The sequence below is a fragment of the Panthera leo genome, chromosome A2, assembly GCF_018350215.1.
Source record: "Panthera leo isolate Ple1 chromosome A2, P.leo_Ple1_pat1.1, whole genome shotgun sequence".
Classification (NCBI taxonomy): domain Eukaryota; kingdom Metazoa; phylum Chordata; class Mammalia; order Carnivora; family Felidae; genus Panthera; species Panthera leo.
This window is the reverse complement of record NC_056680.1, coordinates 120,397,005-120,422,348: the sequence shown is the minus strand read 5'-3', so window position 1 is coordinate 120,422,348 and position 25,344 is coordinate 120,397,005. Positions and strand designations below refer to the sequence as shown.

The 25,344-nt window shown below is 46.1% G+C and overlaps 1 protein-coding gene, 2 long non-coding RNA genes and 1 pseudogene across 15 annotated transcripts in view; 3 read left to right on the top strand and 1 right to left on the bottom strand.

Annotated features, from left to right (window-relative positions):
• The window catches only part of ZNRF2 (zinc and ring finger 2), a 141,504-nt gene extending 140,000 nt beyond the window's left edge, over positions 1-1,504 (bottom strand). For all 10 annotated transcript variants that reach the window (XR_006197621.1, XR_006197619.1, XR_006197616.1 and 7 more), the window contains exon 1: positions 1,028-1,504. Coding sequence is in view for 1 of the 10 variants with exons in the window: in XM_042921343.1 (XP_042777277.1) it covers positions 1,028-1,502 (475 nt within the window). In the remaining 9 variants the exon portion in view is untranslated. The remainder of the gene's footprint in view (positions 1-1,027) is intronic.
• LOC122209490 lies at positions 1,399-25,344 on the top strand. 4 transcript variants are annotated; one of them, XR_006197636.1, is made up of 4 exons: positions 1,399-1,432; positions 13,948-14,024; positions 14,148-14,174; positions 24,622-25,344. It is a non-coding gene; the product is annotated as an uncharacterized LOC122209490 (long non-coding RNA). The 4 variants fall into 4 exon arrangements; XR_006197634.1 differs by lacking the exon at positions 1,399-1,432 and adding an exon at positions 11,365-11,555; XR_006197635.1 differs by lacking the exon at positions 1,399-1,432 and adding an exon at positions 11,886-12,006.
• LOC122209487 lies at positions 1,878-3,341 on the top strand. Its single transcript, XR_006197626.1, has 2 exons — positions 1,878-1,967; positions 2,709-3,341. It is a non-coding gene; the product is annotated as an uncharacterized LOC122209487 (long non-coding RNA).
• Positions 22,302-23,971, top strand: LOC122209481 (annotated as a pseudogene).

Genomic DNA, 25,344 nt, shown 5'->3' with positions numbered 1-25,344 from the left:
GATATGGGGAGGTTTATCTTCTATAGTCAGCATCTCTAATCAGATTAAACTTCAATTTCTTTTCATGAACTGGGAAGGGAGGGGTTTCTTGATTCATTTACTGTGTTAACCGTTTTGAGGTAAAGTAAATCACCACTGAACACACGAGGCGGCCAAACTCCGTTTCCTCAGATCAAGTGCACCCTTCCTCTGTTTCTACACAAAAGCACATCATTTCGCTATTAAAAATGTCCATTTCTCACAAGTGACTTTTCCTGAACTCTTGTCAACACTGCTTTTCCGAAGCACCTCGGCTCTTACTGCATCTTTTGGGCAGAGTCCTGATACTCAGCCTCTCTTTAAGAAACTGGTTTCAATGTTTAAAATGCCCTCCTCCTCCAAAGTAAGAGGAGCTCGCACTAACCACTATCTAAAGTCGCAGTTCACTGGAGTCAAAAAATGCATTTTTTTCATCACACATTCAACCCATTCAACTGCTCGCAGTAGGTGTGGCTACTGACACAGACTTAAGAATTACAGTTTTATATTAACAGCCAGCCCAAAGGAGAGAACTGCCTCCTTTTTCAAATACTCCCACGTTCCTTGGAGACCCTTTGACTCTTGGCCTTTAGAAAACGCTCACCACTTGGGTCCCCGGTTAGCACTACGTTTGGCAATGGGTCTTCCGCTCACTTCCTGATACTAAAAAGGCCACAAGCACGAGGGCTGCAGGGTCGGTTTGTTTCAAAAACAATCTTTGCTCCCTTCACCCCAAGGGGAAAACGTGTGCCTCCTCTGCTGGGGACCCACTCTGAGGCGGGGGTGCACCCGGTGTCTAAAACCCAAAGCCCAGGGCGCAGCGGGAGCGGCGCCGCCAGGGTTAAGCGGCGCTTTTCCTCCCCAGAGGGGCGAGCGGGCCGCGAGGCAAAGCCGCGGCGCTCAGGCTGAAGGAGAAAAGGAGAAGGGTAAAAACCCAGCGCGGCCGCGGCCCACGTGCCGCCCGCGGGAGGCAGGGAACCGGGGAGCCGGAGAGGGGAGGGAGCCGTACCTCCAAACATGTGCGGCGAGAGGTGAGCTGGTAAGGAGCCGATCACCAGGCGCGGTCCGCCGGGGCCCCCGCTCGCCGGCCGGTCCCTGCTGCCGCCGCCGTCCTCGGGGCTGCTGTGCACCGAGTCCTGCGAGCCGTACGGGCCGCTGCTGCTGTTGGGGATGTTGAAGGAGGACTGCGCCGCGCGGGCCGCCGACGCCACGCTCCCCCCGGCCCCGCCGAGGGAGCGGCTGCGCGGGGCCGCCGAGGCCGCCGCGGCGCCGCCCGAGGCGCTGGGCTGGTGCGCGCCGGACACCTGAGCCGGAAACCTCCCCGGGCCCGCGGCCCGCGCCCCTCCGCCGCCACCGCCGCCGCCGCCGCCGCCACCGCCCGCGGTCCCATTGGCCCCTCCGCTGCTGCTGGAAGGTAGATCCGAGCCCGAGTAGGCGCGAGTGCGGCCGTTAGCAGCGGCCGGGCCGCTCTGCTTGGCGCCCATGTCCGCCCAGCCCCGGGCCGGGCCCGCGCGCGGCGCCCGGAGCGCCGGGAGGGCGGGAGCGAGCGCAGGAACGAGTGGGAAGGGCCGAGGCGCCGCGACCCGCGCAAGAAGCAGCCCGCACGTCCAGGACCGCCGCCCCGCGCCCCGAAGGGCGGTAGGCGCCCGGCGCGCTCTTGTGCTCGGGGGCGGCGGGCGAGACCGGTGGCCTGCGGGAGGTCGCAGGAAACGAGGAGAGGCGGAGAGGAAGGAGGTCGGGCTGCGGCGGACGCCGCTCTCTAGCTCCGGCGGGAGGGGCGGCTCAGGTGGCTGTGCGGCTGCCGCTGGTTTCGGTTCTGGTGCTCCGGGACGGGCCGCTGCCGCTCTCTGCCGCCGCCGCCGCGCTCTGCGCCCGGGGCCTCGGTACCGCCTCCTCCCGGGCGGCCGCAACTACCGCCGCCATCCTCCCGCTCACACGGCGGCTCGCGGGTGAGTGGGAGGCGCCCGCCCAGACTCCGCCGGGGCCACCTTCCCTCCTCCCCAGCCACCCAGCTGTTATTAACGGAGAAAGAGGAAAAAACGGGTGGCGCGTGAGGGGAGGACCGAGGAGGGAAGGGAGGGGCGGCGCGCGCTTCCCGGCAACCGTCGCCGCACTCCCCCCCGCGAAAGAGGGGCGGGGGGGGTCTGGGCCACGAAGGTGGGGGTGCCCAGTAGGGGAGGAGGTTCCCCGGCCTTCACACCGGAAGGCCGAGGAGCAGCGCGGCTCCAAAGTGCACCGGGCCGGGTGTTTGGGTCGCGGGCCGTAGCCCCACCCCACCCCCTCGCGCCGCCCGGCGGATTGGCTCCCGCCGGCCCGGCTCCGCCTCCCCCGGCCGCGGCCTTCCCGCCCCGGCCCCGCCTCGCCTAGGTACAGCGGTGTGGTAGGTGCTGCCACCCGTGGACTCGGTGATGGACAGGTCGTTGGCTCCGCCCCCTCCCCCAGGGCGCACCCCCTCCTTCACCGCGGGGCCTAAGCGGATTGGAGGGATGAAGCCCCTCGGGGCGCCAACCAGAAAGCGGCCCCTCCTCTTGCACGTGGCTCCAGGACCCTGGGTTACACCGGCTGTAGGAACTTCACGTTTTCCCAGCTGAGCCTGGGAATGGCTGGGTCTTGGGTCCGGAACCTTCAGTTTGGGTGGGTGTTAAGCTCCTCTTTGGTATTATTCAGAGCATCTCTTTTTAATAAAACAGAAGTTCAGCAATATCGATGATAAGACTATGAACAGCGAAAACAAAAGAAATAACCAAGAAGGCAGAAGCCAGCTCCATCTTAATTAGACCTATCCTGTAAAACTGATGTTGGAGGAAGCGCAGTTGGAAGAAGGCAAGATAATCGAGCCTGACCTTCAGTAGTAAAACAAAAACTGCGGTGCAGAGAAAGCTACACCCGATTTAGGAGACCAGGGGTCTGGGTCTGGGAGCAGAAATAACTTACATGCAGTAAGCAAATTTTACCTTTTTGGACATTCGTTTCCTGACCTGGGATTAAATCCCTAGGGCACCCGCAGCCTTAAAATCCAATAATTTCTCTAGGGGCCCCTGACTGGCTCGGTCAGCAGACCGTGGGGGGTGTGAGTTTAAGCCCCCAGGTTGGATGTAGAGATGACTTAAATAGATAAATAAACTTAAAAAAAAAAAAAAAATCCCACTATGTCTCTAAAATGGCATTTAGCAAAATTCTCTTCGGTTCATTACTGTGATGTAGTATCTTGGTGACAGAGCATGGTCTGGAAATTCGTTTTGAAAATGGCTGAAGTGTCCTCTCTGTGAAAATAGCAACCGGTATTTTTGTACAAACTGTAAAAGTAAATCTTTTTTTCCATATTTGTAATGTCATTGGTGTATTTTCATCATTTAAGTATGAGAATCAAGTTTTTAAACAAGTGAAGAATATATGTACAGATATAGGTGTATTGTGTGTGTATGTATGTATATATGAGAACGTATATGTGTATTTATCAATGTATATGTATCAGTGTGTGTATGTACATATGCATATATATCAGTGTATCTGAGAATGGGAAAACAAAACTATTCAATGCAAATCTAAAATTCTGTCATCTTATGTATGAGCTTACTGAAACCATTGTTTACTTGGTAAGCAGAGAAAATTTTGAAACGCTAAAGTGATCACCAGAATAAGTTCTAGTTCAAGAAGGTATTTAGTGATTTGATCTGATTTAACTTTTACTGAATGAGGCCTTCAGTGTAAAACTCTGGTTCAGCAGGAATATAGAAAAGTAACAGACACTATGATTTAAAAAAAGTAAAAGAGTTTTGCAAGTCTCTGAGGAGATAACAACTGATAAGCTAAAGGATATCACATTCATCATTATATATGCATTTTAAAAGTTTAGGTAGTGGTGCCTGGGTGACTCAGTGTTGATCTTGGCTCAGGTCAGGATCTCATGCGATCGGTGAGATCAAGCCCACACTCACGCTCTGCGCTAATAGCCAGAGGCTGTTGGGATTCTCTCTCTGCCTCTCCCTCACTCACACTCTTTTTCAAAATAAATAAATAAACTTTTAAAAAAAGTTTATGTAACTATAATATGGAGCAAATGCCATTCAGTAGTTAAAACTATTAAATGAAACGACTTAACAATAAAACTGTATGACTCTTAGTTTTATCCAGATTTATATTTTGCATCATCACATCCAGACATATTTTTAAATCATTTTCACTCAGATGATAATTACACCTGAAAGCACTCAATATTTATTCCTAACTAGGAAAAAAAAAAAATCCCCTTATAGTACCAGGTTTCCAACATTCATAGCACGCATAACAGCTGGAATGTTACACATGTTTGAGCAATTGTTTGATTTGTGTCCCTTTCTCACAAGACTAAATTCCATGAGAGCATGGAAAGCGTGTAGTTTTCTTGCTCACCATTGCTCACAGTAGCCTCTAGGTAAGTGTTAGTTAAACAAATGAGTGGCCAGGAGGCCATTTACAGGCTGAATGTTGGATAGAAGAGAACACAAATTGAAATTAATTATTTAGCTCATAAACATGTGTTTTGTGTTACTCAGCACCAGGCAAAGCATGTTAGTCAGGACAGGCTAAGCTACTCAGTGGAATCAAACCCCTAACCTTGAGGGCCATGATGCAAGGAAGGTAAGCACATTTGTGAGCTCACTTGGTCTGCCCTCTCATCTCTCTTCAAACGGTTTCCCACCTGAGTGGCAATCTTGGGTTTCTCTTCAAGTGGTGACTCAGGGACCCACACTCTTATCTAATGGCTACGCAGGCCCTCAGACCCCTAACAGAGCCCTTCTCTAAAACCTGTGTACCTGGCTGGCCAAGGGAAAAGGACTGATATTGAAAGAAGTTTTGGCCAAGCCTGGAAGGGTTTGCATCCCTCCTACCCACCACCCAAGCTGGCAGAAATCAGTCAGTCACATGGTCTAACCTAACTGCAAAGGGGTCAGGAAATGCGGTTTTATGTGTGTGCCCAGAAAGAAAAGGAAACAGTTTTGGCAAGTACAGAGCAAGTATGTCTTTGTCACAAACAAGAACAGTTAGTTGCCTGCCTGTCAAATATCTAAGTATTAAATCTTAGTAAAACATTTTACAATAAAGTTAATTTAAATGAAAATTTTCTAGTGACAGTTACTGTTATTAAGCCATCAAAATATAGTGAAGAAAAACTAATTTTTTGTGTGCATGTGGATCAGCTAAATTCTATCTTTTGTATTTTTTTTAATTGTTTTTAATGTTTATTTATTATTGAGAGACAGAGAGAGAGACAGAGCATGAGCAGGGGAGGGGCAGAGAGATAGGGAGACACAGAATCCAAAGCAGGCTCCAGGCTCTGAGCTGTCAGCACAGAGCCCGACGTGGGGCTCCAACTCACAAACCTCGAGATCATGACCTGAGCCGAAGTCGGACACTCAACCGACTGAGCCACCCACGTGCCCCTAAATTCTATCTACTCTAAATTGTGTTTCTAGAAATGCTGTCTAACATAACTCTTTAATTAGCCATGTAGATCAGTGATCCACAAAAAACAGTCTCCAGATTAACAGTATCTGCATTGCCTGGAAACTTGTCAGAAAGGCAGATTTTCAGGCCCCCACCCCAGACCTACTGAATGGAAAAGTGCTTGAACAAGTCCTCTAAGTGATTCTGACGCACACTAATGTTTGAGAAAACACTGCTCTAAATAATCACTGATTAGTTTCACAGTAGAATACCATGTTACGATGTGATCACCATTTTGATTAAATGCCCTCTCCATATGGATGTCCCCTGTGGCCCCACTCCCAACCTCGCCATCGCAGGTTGACTTCTGTATTCCCACTAAATGCTGTGTTAATACTTCCTTCACAGCACTGATCATGCTATTGATCTTGCTTGCCTGTCACTAAATAATGCAGTCCACGATAGGCCTCACATGTATTCTATACCCCCAGCACCAAACACAGTGCCTGGCACCTTTGATGGAAAACAAATGATCCGTGAATGAATAAATGAGTGAATGAATATTCCTACTTAAATGATTGTTATTTTTAAAAAATGTTTTAATGTTTATTTATTTTTAAGAGAGACAGCGCAAGCAGGGGAGGGGCAGAGAAAGAGAGGGAGACAGAATCTGAAGCAGGCTCCAGGCTCTGAGCTGTCAGCACAGAGCCTGACCCGGGGCTGGAACCCACGGACCGAGAGTTCATGACCTGAGTCGGACGCTTAACTGACCGAACCACCCAGGCGCCCCAATGACTGTTTCTTGAAGGTCATACATGACCTTATCTTCTATTTACCCTCCTTGACATCTCCTCTGTGGTAGATTTCCTCTCTGGATAGGCCTTTTTGATTCTTTCCCCATGAGGATTCTGGAGTTAGAAAACCTTGGCTTGCTATGTTTTTTCCTTGGCCCTTTTCCTTCCTTCCTCAATCTCTCTCCAAACAGGAATCCACATTAAGCTGTCACTGTGTTTTATCGTCAACCAAACAGTTCTGGCTTCATATAAAATTTGTAGCTTCTTATTATATCCTACCAGTTCTTCAAAAATTAAAAGTGCTGCTTCATCTAAATCGGTACACATGGGTATACATACAGATCTAGAACTGAAACAAATTTTATGAGCTCATACCCATGCAACTTGGGATGCACTCCATTTTCTGTTGTATTCCATTTCACTTTTGTAAAATGCCGGTCACTGCCTACTGAATTGATTTTACAACCCATTAATGGGTTGTAATCTGCAGTTTGACTAAGGATGGTCTGAATCAGTGCTTTGCAAGCTTTAGTGCACCAAAAAGAATCATCTAGAGATCTTGTTAAAGCCGATTGCCAGGCCCCACCCTCCATGATTCCCACTCCCTAGTTCAGGGTTGGGCCTTGAACATTGGCATTCTAACAAGCAGCCCAGGGAAGCTGGTGCCACACCACTTCAGACTGTATTTGGAGAAGCACTGGTCTAAATGATGCTTTCCTGTACACCATCAGAATTGTTCTTTTCATGTCTCGGTGACTCTTAAAGAGAACAGAGTCCCAGCTCTTTAAAACTCCTTATCTTTGAAGCTTTTCATAATCATATGAAAAAATATGTTCTGTTTTTCTTCCTCCTCACATGGTTTAAATGGTGATACTTTGACCCATGGCTTTTGAGGTTCAAAATTACTTTGAATTGTTAAAGCACCACACATTGACAACATTGGTGGCCAGAAACCCACACTGGAGCAGATAAGCTAGTTTTGGGCTTGTCAGTAAAAATACCTGACTAATGGAGCACCCGGCTGGCTTAGCTGGTAGAGCTTAGTGGTATAGAGATTACTCAAAAAAATAAAAATCTTAAAAAAAAAAACAACAACAAACCCACACCTGACTGCTGGGTTTGCTGTGACCCCGTTTGAATTTCAGTTTAGGTGAGTCTCTTCTCTTTGGCACTTACTCTTTTCTGTGCTTCTCTTCCCTCTCTTGCCCACTCTTTTGTTTATTTATTATTATAAAACTTAAAAGAAGTTTTTAATCCCAGTGCAGTTAACACACAGTGTTATATTCATTTCAGGTGTACAACATAGTGATTCAACATCACCCGGTGCTCACAGGACAAGTGCACTCCTTAATCTCCACCACCTGTTTCACCCAGCCCTCACCTGCCTCCCCCCTGCTAACCATCAGCATGTTCTCAATAGTTAAGAATCTGTTTCTTGGCTTGGCTCTCTCTCTCTCTCTCTGTTTTCTCCTTTGCTCGTTTGTTTTGTTTTTTAAATTCCCACATTCATCTTTCTCAGGCTGACTTATTTCACTTAGCAGTATTTTCTCCAACTCCATCCATGTCCTTGCAAATGTCTCGCCCACTCTTTATTTATTTATTTACTTCTTACTTACTGATTTATATTAAGCAAACTCTACGGTCAACGAGGGGCTCCAACTCTTGACCGCCAGATCAAGAGTCGCCTACGCTACCAACTAAGCCAGCCAGGTGCCCCTGTCTGGCATAGTCTTAAGGCCCTCCTGCAGGCAGCAGGACTTTAGCACTTTTTGCCAAGGTCTCTGCCAGCCCACATTTCCTCTCATTATAGTAGGTAAAAGATGGCCATGGTTTTGCCTGGTTTGTTTGTTTTTTAGTGTTACACACTACAAACTCTGTCTCTTTTCTTTTACAATACCCAGTCTCTTTACCAAACTATAGGACTGTCCGTATTATTACCTATCTTTAAATAGGTTTCATTTCTTTAAAGACCTAAATGGACCATCTAAAATTTATCTTAATACATCTTAATACAGAAAACACTGCTTAGGATCTTAGTGGTGATTAGAAACTTGTCTCTTACATTGTAAAACTGAAGTTAGTTTAGAGGAATATTTAGGGACCACATCGTTGGGTAATTTTTTACAGAGAACATCCATAATGTATACAATGCCCTTAACACACTTTTACTTTTCTCTGAGTACGCCAAATTCTCTTTTCCCTTTACTCGCATTGATGCTTTAATCAATCATGCCTGTCTTCCAAAGGAAGGAGCCAAGTGCTACAGGAGTACAAGTGCACCCACCATGAAGTGGGCGAGCTCAGGCCAGAGTTAAATCCTGGCTCTGTCTAGCGCTGACTGTGGGATTTAGGGCAAATTACTGAACCTGGCTAAACCTGTTTCCTCTGTAAAACACAGATGATCATAATACCAGTCTCACAGAGGAGTTGCGAGTCTCAAGTGACTCAGTCTCTGTTTGAAAAGACTTTGAAATTTGTCAAGAGGGGGGTGCCTCGGTGGCTCAGTCGGTTAAGTGTCCGACTTCGGCTCAGATCATGATCTCACGGTCCGTGAGTACGAGCCCCACATCGGGCTCTGTGCTGACAGCTCAGAGCCTGGAGCCTGTTTCAGGTTCTGCGTCTCCCTCTCTCTGACCCTCCCCCGTTCATGCTCCGTGTCTGTCTCAAAAATAAACGTTAAAAAAAAAAATTGTTAATAGATACACAAATTTTTATCTCAGTGTCATTATCTCTAGCAAATTGTACTAATTTGCATATGATCTGTAGCAGGTCGTGATAGTGTCACATATACCAATACTGGTACTGATTTTACTACTTTGTGCAATTTTATTTTTTTAATTTTTAAATGTTTATTTTTTATTTTTATTTTTGAGAGAGACAGCGCACAAGCCAGGGGGCGGGGGGGGGGGGGGGGGGGGGGAGTAGGGAGACTGAGAATCTGAAGCAGGTTCCACACTGACAGCAGAGAGCCTGATGAGAGGCTCAAAGTCACGAACCGTGAGATCATGACCTGAACCCAAGTCGGATGCTTAACCAACTGAGCCACCCAGGTGTCCCATCCACTTTGTGTAATTTGAATGCATCATTGACACTTAATGCTTTATGGGTGATCATTGTTTAGTAGTGATTTACTAAGAAATATGTACATCATGAATCTTGAGGACACTCTGACATATCATGATGGCCAGCCTACATCTTTCTACCATGGGACGGATGGGTGTGCATGCATATATATCTCAATGAAATTTGAAAAGAAACTATCACTGAGAGACCAGGATTATCTATTTGAAGTCTCTAATATTTAAAACTTTTTGGGGGTGCCTGAGTGGCTCAGTCGGTTAAGTGTCCGACTTCGGCTCAGGTCATGATCTCACGGTTCGTGAGTTCGAGCCCCGCATGGGGCTCTGGGCTGACAGCTCAGAGCCTGGAGCCCGCTTCAGATTCTGTGTCTCCCTCTGTCTGCCCCTCCGCTGCTTGCACTCTGTCTCTCGCATTGTCTCAAAAATAAATAAACATTTAAAAAAAAAATAAAACTTTTTAAAAAATATCTTTTGATTCTAGAGGGCAGTTAAATTACACTTCCCCTAAGGAGACTTTGGGGTCCTGAATAGGATTAAATGTGCTGTAAAAGCACTTCATGTTAATCAATCGGTGACCAGATCCCTAAGCCATGTTAAACAGATTCTGAATCATTTTCCTTTCTAAATACAGGTCGAGACACAATGTCAGCACCTATCTTTATTATATAAAAATAACTTAATTCTTTCTTATCAAAATGGCATAAAGTAGTAATCAGAGCTTAAATATTTATATTATGCTCTACTTTCAATCCACTTTGGCTTGCGAACGATATTTTTAAAAAATCGTTAAAAGCCCTTATTTTAAAACCCTTAACACAAAACAACCACAACCCATGCTACTGTTCCTCCATTATGAAGAAATTGCTCAGATTCCATACCTAGCGTTTTCAAAGGAATCCCTGATCTTTATTAGGGACCTACTGTTGGAAAGGTATAACGCTCAGTGGAAAGGTGTGACACAGGGTCAGTATCAAGGGAATTTTCCCAGCCTACTGAAGTGAAGAAGAATCTGGGGAAAAAATAGTTCTCTGCTACATAATGCATGTGGCTCCGCCCCCAATGCCTATGCTCTCTCATCCCTGCTTCCTACCACTGGTTTAAATCACTATGGTTAGACATGAATGATTAAAAAGTCTTATAAGACATTTTCCCTTACCACCTCCTCCCCCCCTCCGAGAGGTAGCCAAAAGCCCCAGTAAAGGCAAGCTCCCTATTTTTGGCCTATAGATTGCACAAGGCTCCCAAGTACGGAAACTCTGTTTCTGTTTTATTTTTAAGTCCCTACAGTGCCTGCTTGTAGAGCTCCCAGACAGTGTGCACACACAGACATTCAGTAACTGCTGGGGATCACGAGGGCTAGCGGTGATAACGCATGTCCTGAATTACTACTGACTTAACAGGCTGTTATTACCACATTACGTTTGTGTGGGCCACATTTGCTGTCTTCTGCACTCTTGGGCCAGGGCGGCCCGTGCCTTAGGTGGTCAATTCCCTTAGAGTTGCTACTGATTGATATATGCTCTCAGGTTGGGCCAGATTGGAAGTGGTAAGCTCATAATTGCAGGACTAACTTTCCTGGGAAACAAGCAAAAAAAAAAACAACAAAAAAACCAAAAAAAAAACCAAACACAAAAAACCAAAGCAAAACAAAACAAAACCCAGAGCAATAAAAGCTACTGTTCAGTTCAACCTGCCCCATCCCCCATTTCCCAAAAGCCAGCTGGGCTCTCTGGCTGTACTCTAGAGGCCACAGGCCTAAACTGGGGAGGTTTCAGAACATAGCCCGGAACTGGGTCCGTCCCTGGTGCCTGGAGACATCAGGATACCTTGGGACCCAAACCGGAGATGTCTTCGTTCCTTAAACCAAAAGCGACTACACGTCAGTAATATGACAGGCCCTGTGTTTAGCACAGGGGATGCAAAGTTAAGTCAAACAGGGTCCCTGCCTCCAAGAACCTTACAGCTTATCATCAGGGACACAGACATAAATAATGAGATGTATCGAATGCAGTGTGGTAAGTGCACGCCCGGGGCTGAGTGCAGGGATGGGGGTTGGGTGAAGGACAAGGATGCATTCCCAGAAGTGATAGTGAGCTGAGTCTTGAGAGAGAGAGAGCTGGCTTAAGCAACCACAGGCATTCCAGGCCGAAGGAACATGAAGCGAGGGAGAGCTTTGAGCCTCTGAAGCGCTGCGAGCAGCTCATTGTAGCTGGAATGAAGATTAGGAGGCCTTGAGGTGAGCGAACAGCCTGGGAAAGTAGGTTGAGGCAGAGTCTAAGAGGCTTGGTGCGCTGGGCTAAGAGGTTGGAATCATTCCAGAAGGCAAAAGGGAACCACCCTGCAAACAGAGAAGTAGCGTGATTGTGTTTACAGTTTAGAAGGATAACTCAGGAGGCATTTTGGAGGATTTATTGATAGGAGGGGGGAAAAGAGTGAAGCAGAAGAGGCTGATGTAGGGCAGATTCAAACGTTACAGCATGGAGCCTGCTTGGGATTCTCTCTCTCTCTCTCTCTCTCTCTCTCTCTCTCTCTGCCCTCTCCTGCTCGCAGGCTCTCTCTCTCTGTCTCTGAAAATAAATAAATAAACTTAAAGAGAGAGAGAGAGAGAGAGAGAGAGAAGCCTCCACAGGTCTTGGAAACCAATTGGATTTTGTGCATGACCGAGAAGGGACGCTCAAGGGTGACAGGTAAGCTTTCTGGTCCCTGGTAGCGCTAGGTGGGAAATATGGGGGAAAGATCAAGTGTGAGACGTAGGGAGACCAAGTCAGGTTTACAAAGCAGAACAAAACCGGCCTTTAGGTTGTGGCAAGGCATGGGGTTAAGTTCTCTTGGCTTTAGACACCCAGCCGATGTGGAATTTTCATGGAGGGGTACGTGGGTTACTTTAGTCAGGTTTCTCCGAGCCCCGGATTGCATCTTGCACAACGCTTGTCAGCGCTGGAGCCACGTCTCCTGTTCTCCGTGTGTGTTCGCCCTGTACTAGCTGGGTGCCATCCCTAGGAGAGACCTCCCGAAGATGGGGAGTCACAAGGGGCAGCAGAGTTAGTGCTGTGCAGTCAGATTGGAGGGCGACCAAATATTAATGCTAGGCGTGGCAAATTTATTTTTCTTCATTGTTAACATTCCAGGAACGAAGGAAATCCAGGGCTTGTTATTTTCTAACACGGTCTACGGTACAAACAGCAGGGTCCTATTACACTAAATTAGGCTATTAAAAGGCTCATCACCTCAAACATTGCATCGTTTATTATTTTTAAAATGATGACTACGATAGGCAGAAAAATGCCCACTTAAAGATGTCCATGCGCTCATCCCTGTGAATATGTTACCTTCTGTGGCAAGAAGGACTTTGCAGGTGCAAATAAATGAAGGAACCTGAGACAGGGAGATTGTCCTGGATTGTCTGAGTGGCCCCATGTAAGGACAAGGGTTCTCGAAAGTGAAAGAGGGAGGAGGAGGGACAGAGGAAGTGGAGTGCGGTGCAAGGAAGACCTGATTGGCCGCTGCTGGCTTTGAACACAGAAAGGGACCGAAAGCCAAGGAATGCCAGTGGCTTCTGGAAACGGGAAAAGGCAAGGAAACGGATCCTTCCCGAGAGCCTCCAAGAAGAGCACAGATCTTCCAACATCTTGATTTTAACCCAGTTAGACCCATTTGGGATTTCCAAGCTCTATCTAGAGCCATAAGATGATAGATTTCTGTGGTTTTAAGCAACAAAGTTTGTGGTAACTTGTTACAGCAGCAACGGGAGACTAAGGACTATCGTTTAAGGTTTCAGAACGCCCCTAGCCCCCGGCTATAAGCTGCCTCAAAACCAGAAAAAAATCTAATAAACATGACCATGAAATCCTTAAATCTTTACGTGGTGGATCATACGTATTTCTTCTTGGCTCCCTGCCCCACTCTTGAGCCATGGTAGCATAGGACACTGTGGTCTCTTGCAGCCGGGCACTACCAGTATCTACGGTGCTTTTAAAAGACCCCACGTGGAGCATAGCCCCAACGACGTCCCATCACCTGCCTCACAACAGCCTCTCAGACCGCCTTCTAAATGCAAGCATTGAGATCAGAAGGCCGTAGCATTAAAAGGAGCAGTCTTGGGGTCTTTGTGTTTTAAAATACGAAAGCGGACGATAGATTTGGTGAAATTGCGGTTCTGAAGATAGGCCTGCATTTGCCAGGACTTGAGGAAGGCCCCTGGGTGAAGTCTGGTACGTGTCCCACAGAGGAAAGAAGGTGGCAGCTGTGAAAGCCCACACTGACATCTAGTGATACAAAACTGCACTGCCAAAGGCTTGAAACCTGAAGCCGGCTGCATGGATGGGCTCCTTGTTTCTAAAGCACAAGTCCCCCCCACCCCCCACCCCTCTCCAGGACTCAAGACTCAGTGCAGACCAGGGGATTCCAGCTCCCCCGCCGGTGGGGCCGGGGGCAAGGCAGGCTCCTTTAACACTTGTGTGAACCTGTCCAAGTTTAACCACCTGAGAGTCCTAGCTCTTAAGTTTTTGAAATGATTATTTGCACACATTGTAAAGCTAAAACATTTTACTTCTAAAAACCTTTTCGTGCTTCCGGTGGCTAGACACTTTAATGCCAAATGAGTTTTTAAGTGCATGTATATTTTCTAGGTTCACAGAACAATTGCTTTGGGTGTGATGTCCCGAGCAAGAAATAACCCGCATCAGGGATGGAACGAGGGCGGCAGGTACGTATGCCCTTCTTTGCCCCTAGAACTTGATCCCCATTAGGTTTTCATCAATTCTGAAGCCGAAAGCACAAAAGAAATGGCAAAGAATGCCCCATCCATTTTTTTCCATTTTTTCCCTAGGCACATGGTGAAAATAAGTCAACAGAGGTAAGATTTCTATGTCTTTCCGTAACGGGGGCAAAATTAGAAGCAAGGCTGAATTTTTAACTTTTTTTAAACGTTTTTTACTTTTGAGAGAAAGAGAGAGACAGAGGCATGAGCAGGGGAGGGGCAGAGAGAGGGAGACACAGAATCTGAAGCAGACTCCAGGCTCTGAGCTGTCAGCACAGAGCTTGACATGGGGCTCAAACTCACCAACCGTGAGATCCTGACCTGAGCCAAAGTCAGATGCTTAACTGACTGAGCCACCCAGGCATCCCATAACAAGGCTGGATTTTAAAGGCTAGTGCAGCAACCCAGGTAGAAAATGATTAGCTGTATGATAATGTGAATGTACTTAATGCCACTGAGCTCTATACTTAAAAATGTTTAAAGTGATAAATTTTATGTTGTGTATATCTTACCAGAATAAAAAATTAATGAGAGGCTGACCCACATCAGTAGCAGTGGGCATGAATAGAAGATTCAACAGGTCTAATCAAATGATTGGAGGCAGATACATTTTCCTATCATTCTCACGGGCAAAACGTGCACATTAACTACAGATGAACAAATACTAACCTCTAGCACACTAATGTCCAAAACACTCTTACAACCTTCTCAGTGAAACAAACAGACCTAAACATCATGAAATAATCAGATCTTACGATGTGTTTTTTTCATACCTGTAGAGCATTTTCTTCTGTGACATGTTAATATCAAGCTTCAAGCAATTCATACAAATAGGAAAATAAAATGTGCTGCACTAAAAACACATATTTTGCAGAGACAGGGCAAAATGGGGGGAAAAAAGTCCATTAGGCATCTTCTGATTCAGTTTTTACCGTCAAACATATGAGCGGTAAAAGCATTTCCAGAATTCAGTTACTTCCGTGAGGCGAGGAAAAAAAAGGAAAGATAAATAGGAAGGAACTTCAGATATGACTTGTGCAAACAACAGACTCATAGGTTTGGAAAAGACAATTTGTTGCTTTTCAGAATTTGTAATACATTGAGATTGTGATTCACTGAACTTCTAGGGAGGAATTAGAGGAGATCTTTAATTTCTTCAGTAAAACATTTCAATTAAATGTTCAAATGTACGTCTATCTGGTTTCTCCAGCACATTTTTTAAACAGATGGCATACTACTAATAAATTTTGTTATCTCTTCATCCCCATCTCCCACCAATGATTGGGTGAAGAAGTGAAAAATACTGCCAAGACCAGTACTTTTTTTTTAATATTTATTTTTGACAGAGATAGAGACAGGATGTGAGTGGGTTAGGGGCAGAGAGAGAGGGAGACACAGAATCTGAAGCAGGCTCCAGGCTCTGAGCTGTCAGCACAGAGCCCGACGTGGGGCTTGAACTCATGAGTTGTGAGATCATAACCTGAGCCGAAGTCGGACGCTCAACCAACTGAGCCACCCAGGCGCCCCCTGCCAAGACCAGTAATAATGAGAATGACAGCTACAGTTAGGATTTCATTTTAATACGGTAGGATTTTTGTTCTACTGAATTAAGGTTGTTTGATAATAACTCATGAGTTTCAGTAGGAAAAGAATTTCCTCTGTAGCTCACAAAGAACCTAAAATATACATACCACTCCAAAAAAAATTTTTTTTTTCAAAGCCCCACCATGCAGAAAATTTACTTAGCTTGATATACACAGACTTCATGTAAGGGGAAAAACAAGTGTCTGTTACCTTCAATGCCCAATATTAGAATGACTGTGACTTACAGTCAAATTTGAAATGATGATGACGTGATAAATTGAATAATAGGAACTGTCTTGTTTTTCATATTTAGTGTCATCAAGCTAATGGCTTTTGTATAATTTTCCAAACTACTTAATGGATGTTTTACGATTTAAAAGAATTCGCTTTCTTGTCAGACAAAATATAAAGAATCCAGATTTTCTGGTTTCTTGTATTTATTTGTATGTGTTGGAGCAGTCATTCTAGGCATTGATCTATAAACAGATGCCAGTCTGTGATGAAATATTCATAGTGAAATAAAAAAAATTAGGACAATGCAGTAGTTGCTTTTTTTTATCTATATAGAGCTCAATGTCTTCAAATAGTATGACGATTCCTAAAAAAATTAAACATACAATTATTATATGACCCCCAAATCCCACCTCTGGGTTTACACCCAAAAGAACTGAAAGCAGGGACTCAAACAAATATTTGTACACCCATGTGCATAGCACCATTATTCACAACAGTCAAGAAGTAGAAGCGACCTGTGTCCATCCATGGATGAATGTAACATTGTAACACGATGGAATATTATTCAGACCTCAAAACGAAGGAAATTCTGACACGTGCTACAACAGGGATGAACCTTGAGGACATTACACTACGTGAAATGAGCCAGTCTCAAAAAGACACATACTGTATGATTCCACTTATATGAGTAACTAGAGAGTAGCCACATTCATAGGGCAGAAAGTAGGATGATGGTTCCCAGGGGCTGCGGGGAGGAGGATTTCGTGACTCGTTAATGGATACAGAATTTCAGTTTTGCAAGATGAAGAGCTCTGGAGATTGGTCGCGCAGCAATTGAATTGAATTCACGCCATAGAACTGTACCCTTAAAAACAGTTAAGACGAGGGGCGCCTGGGTGGCGCAGTCGGTTAAGCGTCCGACTTCAGCCAGGTCACGATCTCGCGGTCCGTGAGTTCGAGCCCCGCGTCAGGCTCTGGGCTGATGGCTCGGAGCCTGGAGCCTGTTTCCGATTCTGTGTCTCCCTCTCTCTCTGCCCCTCCCCCGTTCATGCTCTGTCTCTCTCTGTCCCAAAAATGAATAAAAAAACGTTGAAAAAAAATTTAAAAAAAAAAAAAAAAAAAAAAAAACAGTTAAGACGATACATTTTATCCTATGTATAGTTACCATAATTAAACATTTCTTTATTTTTTTTTTTAATTTTTTTTATTTATTTTTGGGACAGAGAGAGACAGAGCATGAACGGGGGAGGGGCAGAGAGAGAGGGAGACCCAGAATCGGAAACAGGCTCCAGGCTCCGAGCCATCAGCCCAGAGCCTGACGCGGGGCTCGAACTCACGGACCGCGAGATCGTGACCTGGCTGAAGTCGGACGCTTAACCGACTGCGCCACCCAGGCGCCCCTAAACATTTCTTTAAAATCTGTTAAGGGGAGGGGTGCTTGGGCGGCGCCGTCAGTTAAGCGTCCAACCCTTGGTTTTGGCTCCGGTCATGATCTCACAGTGTGTGAGTTGGAGCCCCGCATGCGCCCCTGTGCTGACAGCGCGGAGCCTGCTTGGGATTCTGTCTCCCTCTCTCTCCGCCCTTCCCCCTCTCGCTCCCTCTCTCTCTCTCTCTCTCTCTCTCTCTCAAAATAAATGAAAATAAACTCTAAAACATTTTCTTTATTAAAGCTAAATGTATTCAATTTGCAAGACTTTCCTTTAGTTTAAGATCATGTCCCTTCTATCCTCATGATAGTTGTAGATGGCAGTAGTTTGCGGGGGGGGGGGGGGGGGGGGGGGGGGGATTTGTTTTTTTGTGTATTTGGGTTTTTCTTTTTTACTTCCTTACTTGACACAATAAACGTTTGCACCCTGTTATTGATTCCTAAACTCAGTTTGAGTTTTTATGGGCCTGTGAAACCAAAAAGTTGGCGAACCATGGCTCAAGAGATCAGTGGTGCTCACCTTTGTTTTTCCTGCCTGTCCCAATGCACTGGAGTGAATGACAGACCTCCATGAACCTCAGTAGGGCTTATTGTCAGCTGGAATTTTGGCCTTAAAGGGGCAGTGTGCATATCAGAATGGCTGGGAGTCATGAATACTAGATGGGCCCCAGGGGGGTCTAATAGGGTCTCTCCACAACCCCCTCCCCCCTGCCTTCCAGGTGACATTGACTCCTCCCCAAACCTAGCTAAACTGAGAATTCTTGCTTAGTAATATTCATCCATCTAGGATATTTTAGTGGGGCTAGAAAGTACTTGGACTCTTCATTTGTTAATTCACCCTTTTGCCTTCTCTACAGGGCTGTCTTAGCCTCCCAGAAAATTGGTGGGACTTCCAAAGAAGGCAAGTCCTTCTGAAATCTCCAACAACTAATCCCCTAGAGAAGGGTTTCTTTATTGCTAACACTAATTCCTTACACTGGGATTTAAATACACTTTTCCTTACTCTTTCAGGCTAGCTTGTCTAAATATTCTTGGTCATTGTTCCCTCAAGGAAAAAATGGAAGAGATTAAGTCAGGTCTTTCAAACTGCAGGTTATGACCTGTTAGTGGAACAGAAGACCAGTTCAGTTAGGCATGCCCAGGATTTTTTTTTTTCCTTAAAAAAATTTTTTTTAACGCTTATTTTTGAGAGAGAGAGAGAGAGAGAGAGAGAGAACGAGTGGGGGAGGGAAGAGAGAGATGGAGACACAGAATCCAAAGCAGACTCCTGGCTCTGAGCTGTCAGCACAGAGCCCGACGCGGGGCTTGAACTCATGAATGGTGAGATCATGACCTGAGCCGAAGTTGGACACTTAACCGACTGAGCCACCCAAGCGCCCCAAGGATTTTTTTTTCTAATGAAAGAGAAGTGTGTTGAAAGACTAGAAGATATCAAAGTGCATCACATGTAGTGAAGGTTAATACTATTCCATGAAACTCTGTATGTATTCTGGGCCAACACATAAAATGTGTCTCCTAAATCGGGCCATAGTCAAAAATGTTAGGAAACCATTGGATTCATTAAGTGATCTGTGTAATCTGTTCTAGCTTAAAATTCTATAAAGCTCATTTTACTAGTAAACACAGAACCTTCCCTTCACCCACACCAGCTCACCACCCCCCTCAGCAGATCCAAGAGCTCTTATCTGTCCTTGAGAGTCCTGTGAGCAATTTGCCTTGATTCCTTCATGCAGACCCGGACATTGGGCCTTCCTTTGAGTCTCTCCTGGCCCTGGAATAATGATTTCATAGTGCTTCTTCTACTCTATTGTAATTGGGTTTTTTTTTTTTTGTCCATCTCCCCAGCAAGCTGTGTGTGTCCTTTAGTGAGGTCTGTTGCACATAAAGGAATGAGGGAAGGAAGGAACCAACAGTGTATTTGCTTAAGAGAGTGGTTCTCAGCCCTGGCATCACATCAGAATCCCCTGGGAAGCTTTTTAAAAGCCCAGGACTCACACCACACCCAGACAATGAAACAGAATCGCTGTCCGTGGAGCCCCAACATCAGGACACTTTCAAGCTCCCCTGGGGAGTCCAGCATGCAGACAAGGTTGAGACCCAAGGGCTTAGACCAGGACCTCGGGATCTTGTTATGATGCACCCTCTGATTCCCTAGGTCTGCAGTGGGGTTCAAGATTCTTTCTCACGTACTTTCCAGGTGTTGTTGATACCGTTTGTCTGCAGACTACACTTTCAGGAACGAGAGTAGAGTGTCTGATGGAGGCTGGCAACATAGAATAAGCCGAGACAGCAAAATCAAACAGACCTGAAAGCCAGCAAAGGTGGTGACCAGGCGTGTGGTTTCTGGAGTAAAGTGCCTGGCACAGTTTCTTACTAGCTATGTGACCTTGGGCCATCTACTTAAGAGTTTTCCCGTCTGATGATGGTAACTCATGGAGTGGTTGTGAGGACCAAGCATCACACTTCCGAAGGACTCAGACACATACATGTGCATTATCGGTAGCATGATTACGTATCCCAACTCCACTTACTAGCCTCGTGCCCTTGGCAAATGAACTTAACCTCTCTGGGCTTCAGCTTCCTCAAATGTGAAATGGGAACTTGTAACATCCATCTTACGAGATGGGCTTTACATAAAGAGACGGCATGTAAAATTCTTAGCACGGTATTTGACCCGTGCACGTGATCAATAGATGGTTATTCCTCGCATTAGTTTCATTTGAATGGGGATAAATCATTTTGACCTCCCATAGGTAATTCTCCATTTAGCCATCTGCCAGCACTCAGAAACTTCTCCTGCCCCCACCCTCCACAGGCCCCGGGCTGAGGGCCAGATGACAGGAGATGCAAAGCTCATCTCACTCTTTATTTCAACGTGTTATACTTCAACAGCAGGACCTGTTTTTATTACCCTACTGAGTTCACATGGGTAGCTTTGGGCAGCAGCAATTATTGTCCTTATTAATTTATAGACGAAGAAACAGACGTGGCTTTGACATGTTGGATTTTCTCGAGCAAGTCCCATATGAAGGATAAAAGCTCCTAATTCTAATCAGAGCCAGAGAAAATACTCCTGACTTCATGCTTCTTTAAATCCTCTCTTGCAAAACCCTTTGAAGACTGCAACATTCCAGGTGTTGTACCGGATTCCAAGAACCCACGGCAGAGGTGTGAACAAATTGAACCTCTGCAGGATCACAGGCTAGGGGTCTGGGGGAGGACGGAGAGCAGCAGGCTCTGACAGGTGGGGATGGGGACAGACCGCATATGAGGTGTCACAGAAGAGGTGCTGTTGTGGCAGTGAAGGTTCAGGAGGAGTTGATAAGTGGTAAAGGGGGGAAAGGTGTTCAGGAAGAGAGAACAGCATGGACAGTGGCGATAAGGTAGGAAACTGCTTGGGATGGTCAGGTCAGGATGTTTGGCGAATGGCAGGTGGCCAGAGTGGAAGAAGATAGAGCTAGAAAGTTAGCCTGGGCCAGACTCTAAGGCAGATAAAAGAGCTGGGATTTCATCCTGTTAGCCGTCAGAGGATGACCACGTAATTCATCATCCATCTAGGTCACTTTTGGGAGTAAAAGGGCAGGTAGCCCAGATGGAATAAGAGAACACCCAACACACAACTGCCCTGGTCCAGGCTAACAGGGACGTCCAGTCACCCTAGCTCGGGAAAAACCTGAAGGCCGGACACTGTTCACGTTTGGGTGTATGAGAGCAGATTCTGGTAGCAGTGCAGATTGGGAAGGAGAGGCCGTGCCTACAGTCGGGCAGATAGCTGGGAAGGCAGCGGAGGGTGGAGAGGAGAGATGTCCAGGAATGGTTTTGTCAGAAATGCAGTGGATTGAATATATGGGGACAGAGGGAGGGGGAGGGAGAATATTTCATGACTCAGAATTATCCAGGCTGGGTGATGTGAGGACTAAGCTAAGGAAGACAAGAAGAGGAGCAGGTTTGGGGGAGAGCTGGTACAGTCCGAGGCACGTCGAGTTGGAGACACTTGCTCAAAACCGTTGTCAGTGTCAGCATCCCACAGGCGGTTAGGGCTCAAGGCGTGGAGCTCACAGGTGGAGACTGGGGACAGAGACTGAGTCACTATAGATAACGGTGCTAGGAGGAAGTTGCTGAAAATCACCAAGGGAGAGGAGCTAGGGAGGGAGAAAATATGAAATATGAAACCTAGGATGCACTTGCAAGAAACGGGAAGGGGCTGGTGGGAGAAGAGGAGCTGGGGAAGAAAGATGGGGTCAGAGCGGGTAGAAGGGCAAACAGGAGAGAGAGTGCCCCAGAAGGTGATAGAAGGAGCAGGTTTGGGGACTGATGACCGATTCGTTCATTCAGGACCCTCAGCTAGCGTGGGATGAAGACTGACACCATTCTTGACGCGAGAGCGTCCATCGTTGTTCAACTTTCTGGAGCGGTGGGAGTGGGACCCTGGCCACACGGCATGTTGAAGGCAGCAGGGGCATGAGTCCTCGAAGTCAACGCTGGACCCTCTTCCCTGGAGGCTCCGATGGATCTGAAGGAGAAGGAGCTTGCAGCGGCTTGAGGGGGAGGCAATTTCCCTGCTTCCTCATGCTGTTTACTTCTGAGTCTGGTGGAAACATGTGGTTAGGAAATTAGAGACAGAGACGCTGAATTTACCCCAGGTCCCCTGGGTCTCACTTTCACAGTCTGGGAGCTGAACTTGAAGCGTTTTTTCCTTGTCCAGAGCGGTAGCGGGTTTAAGCAATTGTGTTGAGAGTGTTTTTCAGCCCCAAATCTCGATGTCTTTGCCTGTATTCAGATGGAACTTGGTAATGGCCCAGTTAGGACATTGCAGTGTCTGATACTTTCGCACACACATCGGTGGTATAGGCCACTAGCGCTTTGCTATTATAAACAATGAAAAAAATCAATTGAAAGAAGTTTACTTAATGAATATTCATGACTCTGTGCGTAAGACCAAAGATGGATGAATCCTGTGCCCGGAGAGCAACTGGGTTATTTGTCTCATTATTGAGTTGTAAGAGTTTGTTATTTATAGATGCCGGAGAGCAAACCTTACAAGACACATGATCTCCAAATATTTTTCCCTATTCTGTGGGTTGTCTTTCTACTGTAATCGTGTCCTTTGAAGCACATTTTTTATTTTGAGAAGATCCAGTTGATTTATTTGTTGGCATACGAATGTTCATAGAATTGTCCGTAAGATTGGTAGTAATGTCCCGATTTTAGTACTTTTATTCTTCTCTCGGTGTCAGTCCAGCTAAAGCTTTGTAAATTTTATGAGGTTTTCATCAATTGACAAACGGGCAAAGGATTTGAATATACATTTCTCCAAAGAATATTTGCCAATGCCGATAAGCGCACAGAGGGATGTTCCACATCATTAGTCTACCCATCATCTACTAGGATGGGTAGAATAAAAAAAGACAGAAATAACGTGTGGGTAAGGATGCGCAGAAATTGAAACCCCTTGTGATTGCTCACAGAAATGGAAAATGGCATGGCCTCTTTGAAAAACAGTCTAATTGTTCCTCAGAAAGTTAAACAGAGACCTTGGAGACACCCCTACCCCTGAGCTGCCTGCACTGCCTAGCCGTGGTGAACCCCATGGTGTTCTCCAACATCGCCACGGACAACAAACCCTTGGGCCGCGTGTCCTTTGAGCTGTTTGCGGACAAAGTTCCAAAGACAGCAGAGAACTTTTGTGCTCTGAGCACTGGGCCGAAAGGATTTGGCTCTAAAGATTCCTGCTTTCATAGGACTATTCTGGGATTTCTGTGCCAGGGCAGTGACTTCCCACACCATTAATGGCACTGGCGACAAGTCCATCGATGGGGAGAAATGTGATGATGAGAATTTCATTCTGAAGCACATGGACCCCGGCATCTTGTCCATGGCCAAAGCTGGACCCAACACAAATGCTTCCCAGTTTTTCATCTGCACTGCCGACACTGAGTGGCTGGATGGCAAGCATGTGGTCTTGGCAGGGCGAAAGAGGGTATGTTGTAGAAGCCATGAAACACTTTGGGTCCATGAATGGCAAGACCAGCAGAAAGATCACCATCTGACTTGTGTTTTTATCTTAACTACCAGACCATTCCTTCTGTAGCTCAGAAGAGCCCCCTTCACCCCCCATCTGCTCAAATTGTTCGATAATCTTTGTGTTTCCGCTGCAGTTCTACGGGTTCCACATTTTCCTTACTCTCCTCCAAGTCTAGCTGGATTTTGCAGAGTTAAGTTTATGATTATGCAATAAGAACTAAACAAACAAAAATAGTTAAACAGAGAGTAATCATGAGACCCGGAAATTCTATTTCTAGGTACATACCTAAGAGAATTAAAAACATGTGTCACGCAGAAGGGTGTAAACAAATGTTCATAGCAGCATTATTTGTAATAGCCAAGAGGTGAAAACAACCCAGATGGCCATCAACTGATTAACAAATACAATGGAATATTATTCTACCCTAAAAAGGAATAATGTTACATGCTACAAAATGGATGAAACTTGAAAACACTATGCTCCGTGAAAGAAACGAGATGGAAAAAGCCCCATATTCTATGATTCCATGTATATAAAGTGTCCAGAGTAGGTGAATCCATAGAGACAGAGAGTGGCTTAGTGTTTTCCAGAAGCAAGCCAGGGGGAGGGAAAAAGGGGGTGACAGGGTTCCTTTTGGGGTGATGAAAATGCTCTGGAATTAGATAGGGGTGATGGTTGTACAACTTTGTGAATGTACTAAAAACCATTTTTTAAAGGATACTTTAAAAGGGCAGATCCTATGGTTGTAAATTGTATCTCAATTAAAAATTAAAAAGACTTCATGAACACCATTAGGCTCTTGACCCCACCATTTTCTCCCGATTTGTCTTATCGACTCCTGACCTCACTGCCTTCCCCATACAGATCGGTTGTCTATGCCTTCACCCACAGTATTGCCTCGGTCCCTCTGTCTGGAATGATGTCCTGTTCTCCACCTTGTTTGCAAGACTAACTCCTACTCATCCTGCAAAACCACAAGCATTGCTTTCCTGCAGAAAGACTTCCTGAACCCTCCAGAGTTCATTTCTTCCTCCTCTGTGTCCCCCCTTGTCCCTCGTATATACTTGCAACATTTATCACACAGGTCTAATTACTTTGTTTAGGAAATGAGCTCTTTGAGAGAGAGAATCCCGTTTTAAAGACTGTTCCCTCCTCAGGGCCTAGAACAAATCGTTGCAATTAAGTAAAGGTTTGTTGAATTGTAGTTAAAGTTAAAACTGTATTTCATGCTGCATACTGCATTAAGTAACACGGTTTTTTTTGTTTTGTTTCAGAAAGCAAGGAAGAGATGGGCCCTTCATCAGACGGTTTTTGGCTTTATCGATACAAAACTATTCCAGCTAATTGTTCCCCAAGGTTTTCAAAAGGACTAAAATGCCTTAGCACCAAATCCCAACATTCCTGGCACACAAGCATGGCTGTACGAAGGGACGACTCTTTCTGGCTGGGCAGTCTCTGTGCCGGGCGAGCAGGCAGAGGCCTCACAGGTGAAGCTTCTTCATAAACGCAGTGACCAAGGAAAAACCAATTGCCACTTTCACATTGTGCTCGTGTGATCGAGATGATTCTGCCGAGCTGCTGTTAATACTTCTGCAATTGTCAAACGAGCCAATGAGAAATGCGTCGAAGTCGCTCCACACTAGCGCTCAGACCCATTACTGTAGGTCACAACAGCGATGACTTCTTGCCAGAACATGCGCTTACGGAGAGGTGCCTCCAAGATACAGCAATCTTGTTTGTCTGAGAAGCCCTCGCCGTTTCTAGGGGAGCATGGGGCAGATCTGAAAGCCCGGTCTCACTAGTACGTGGCAGGGCTCCTCCTGAGGTCACACATTTGGAATAACAAATGTCACAGATCCCCTATGTTGGCTTGACCCCCCCACCCCCACCCCTTTTTCCCTAGCCATTTTGACCATGAACATATCTGGATGCGGGGCGCCTGAGTGGCTCAGTCGGTTCAGCACCCGACTCTTGGTTTTGGCTCAGGTCACGATCAG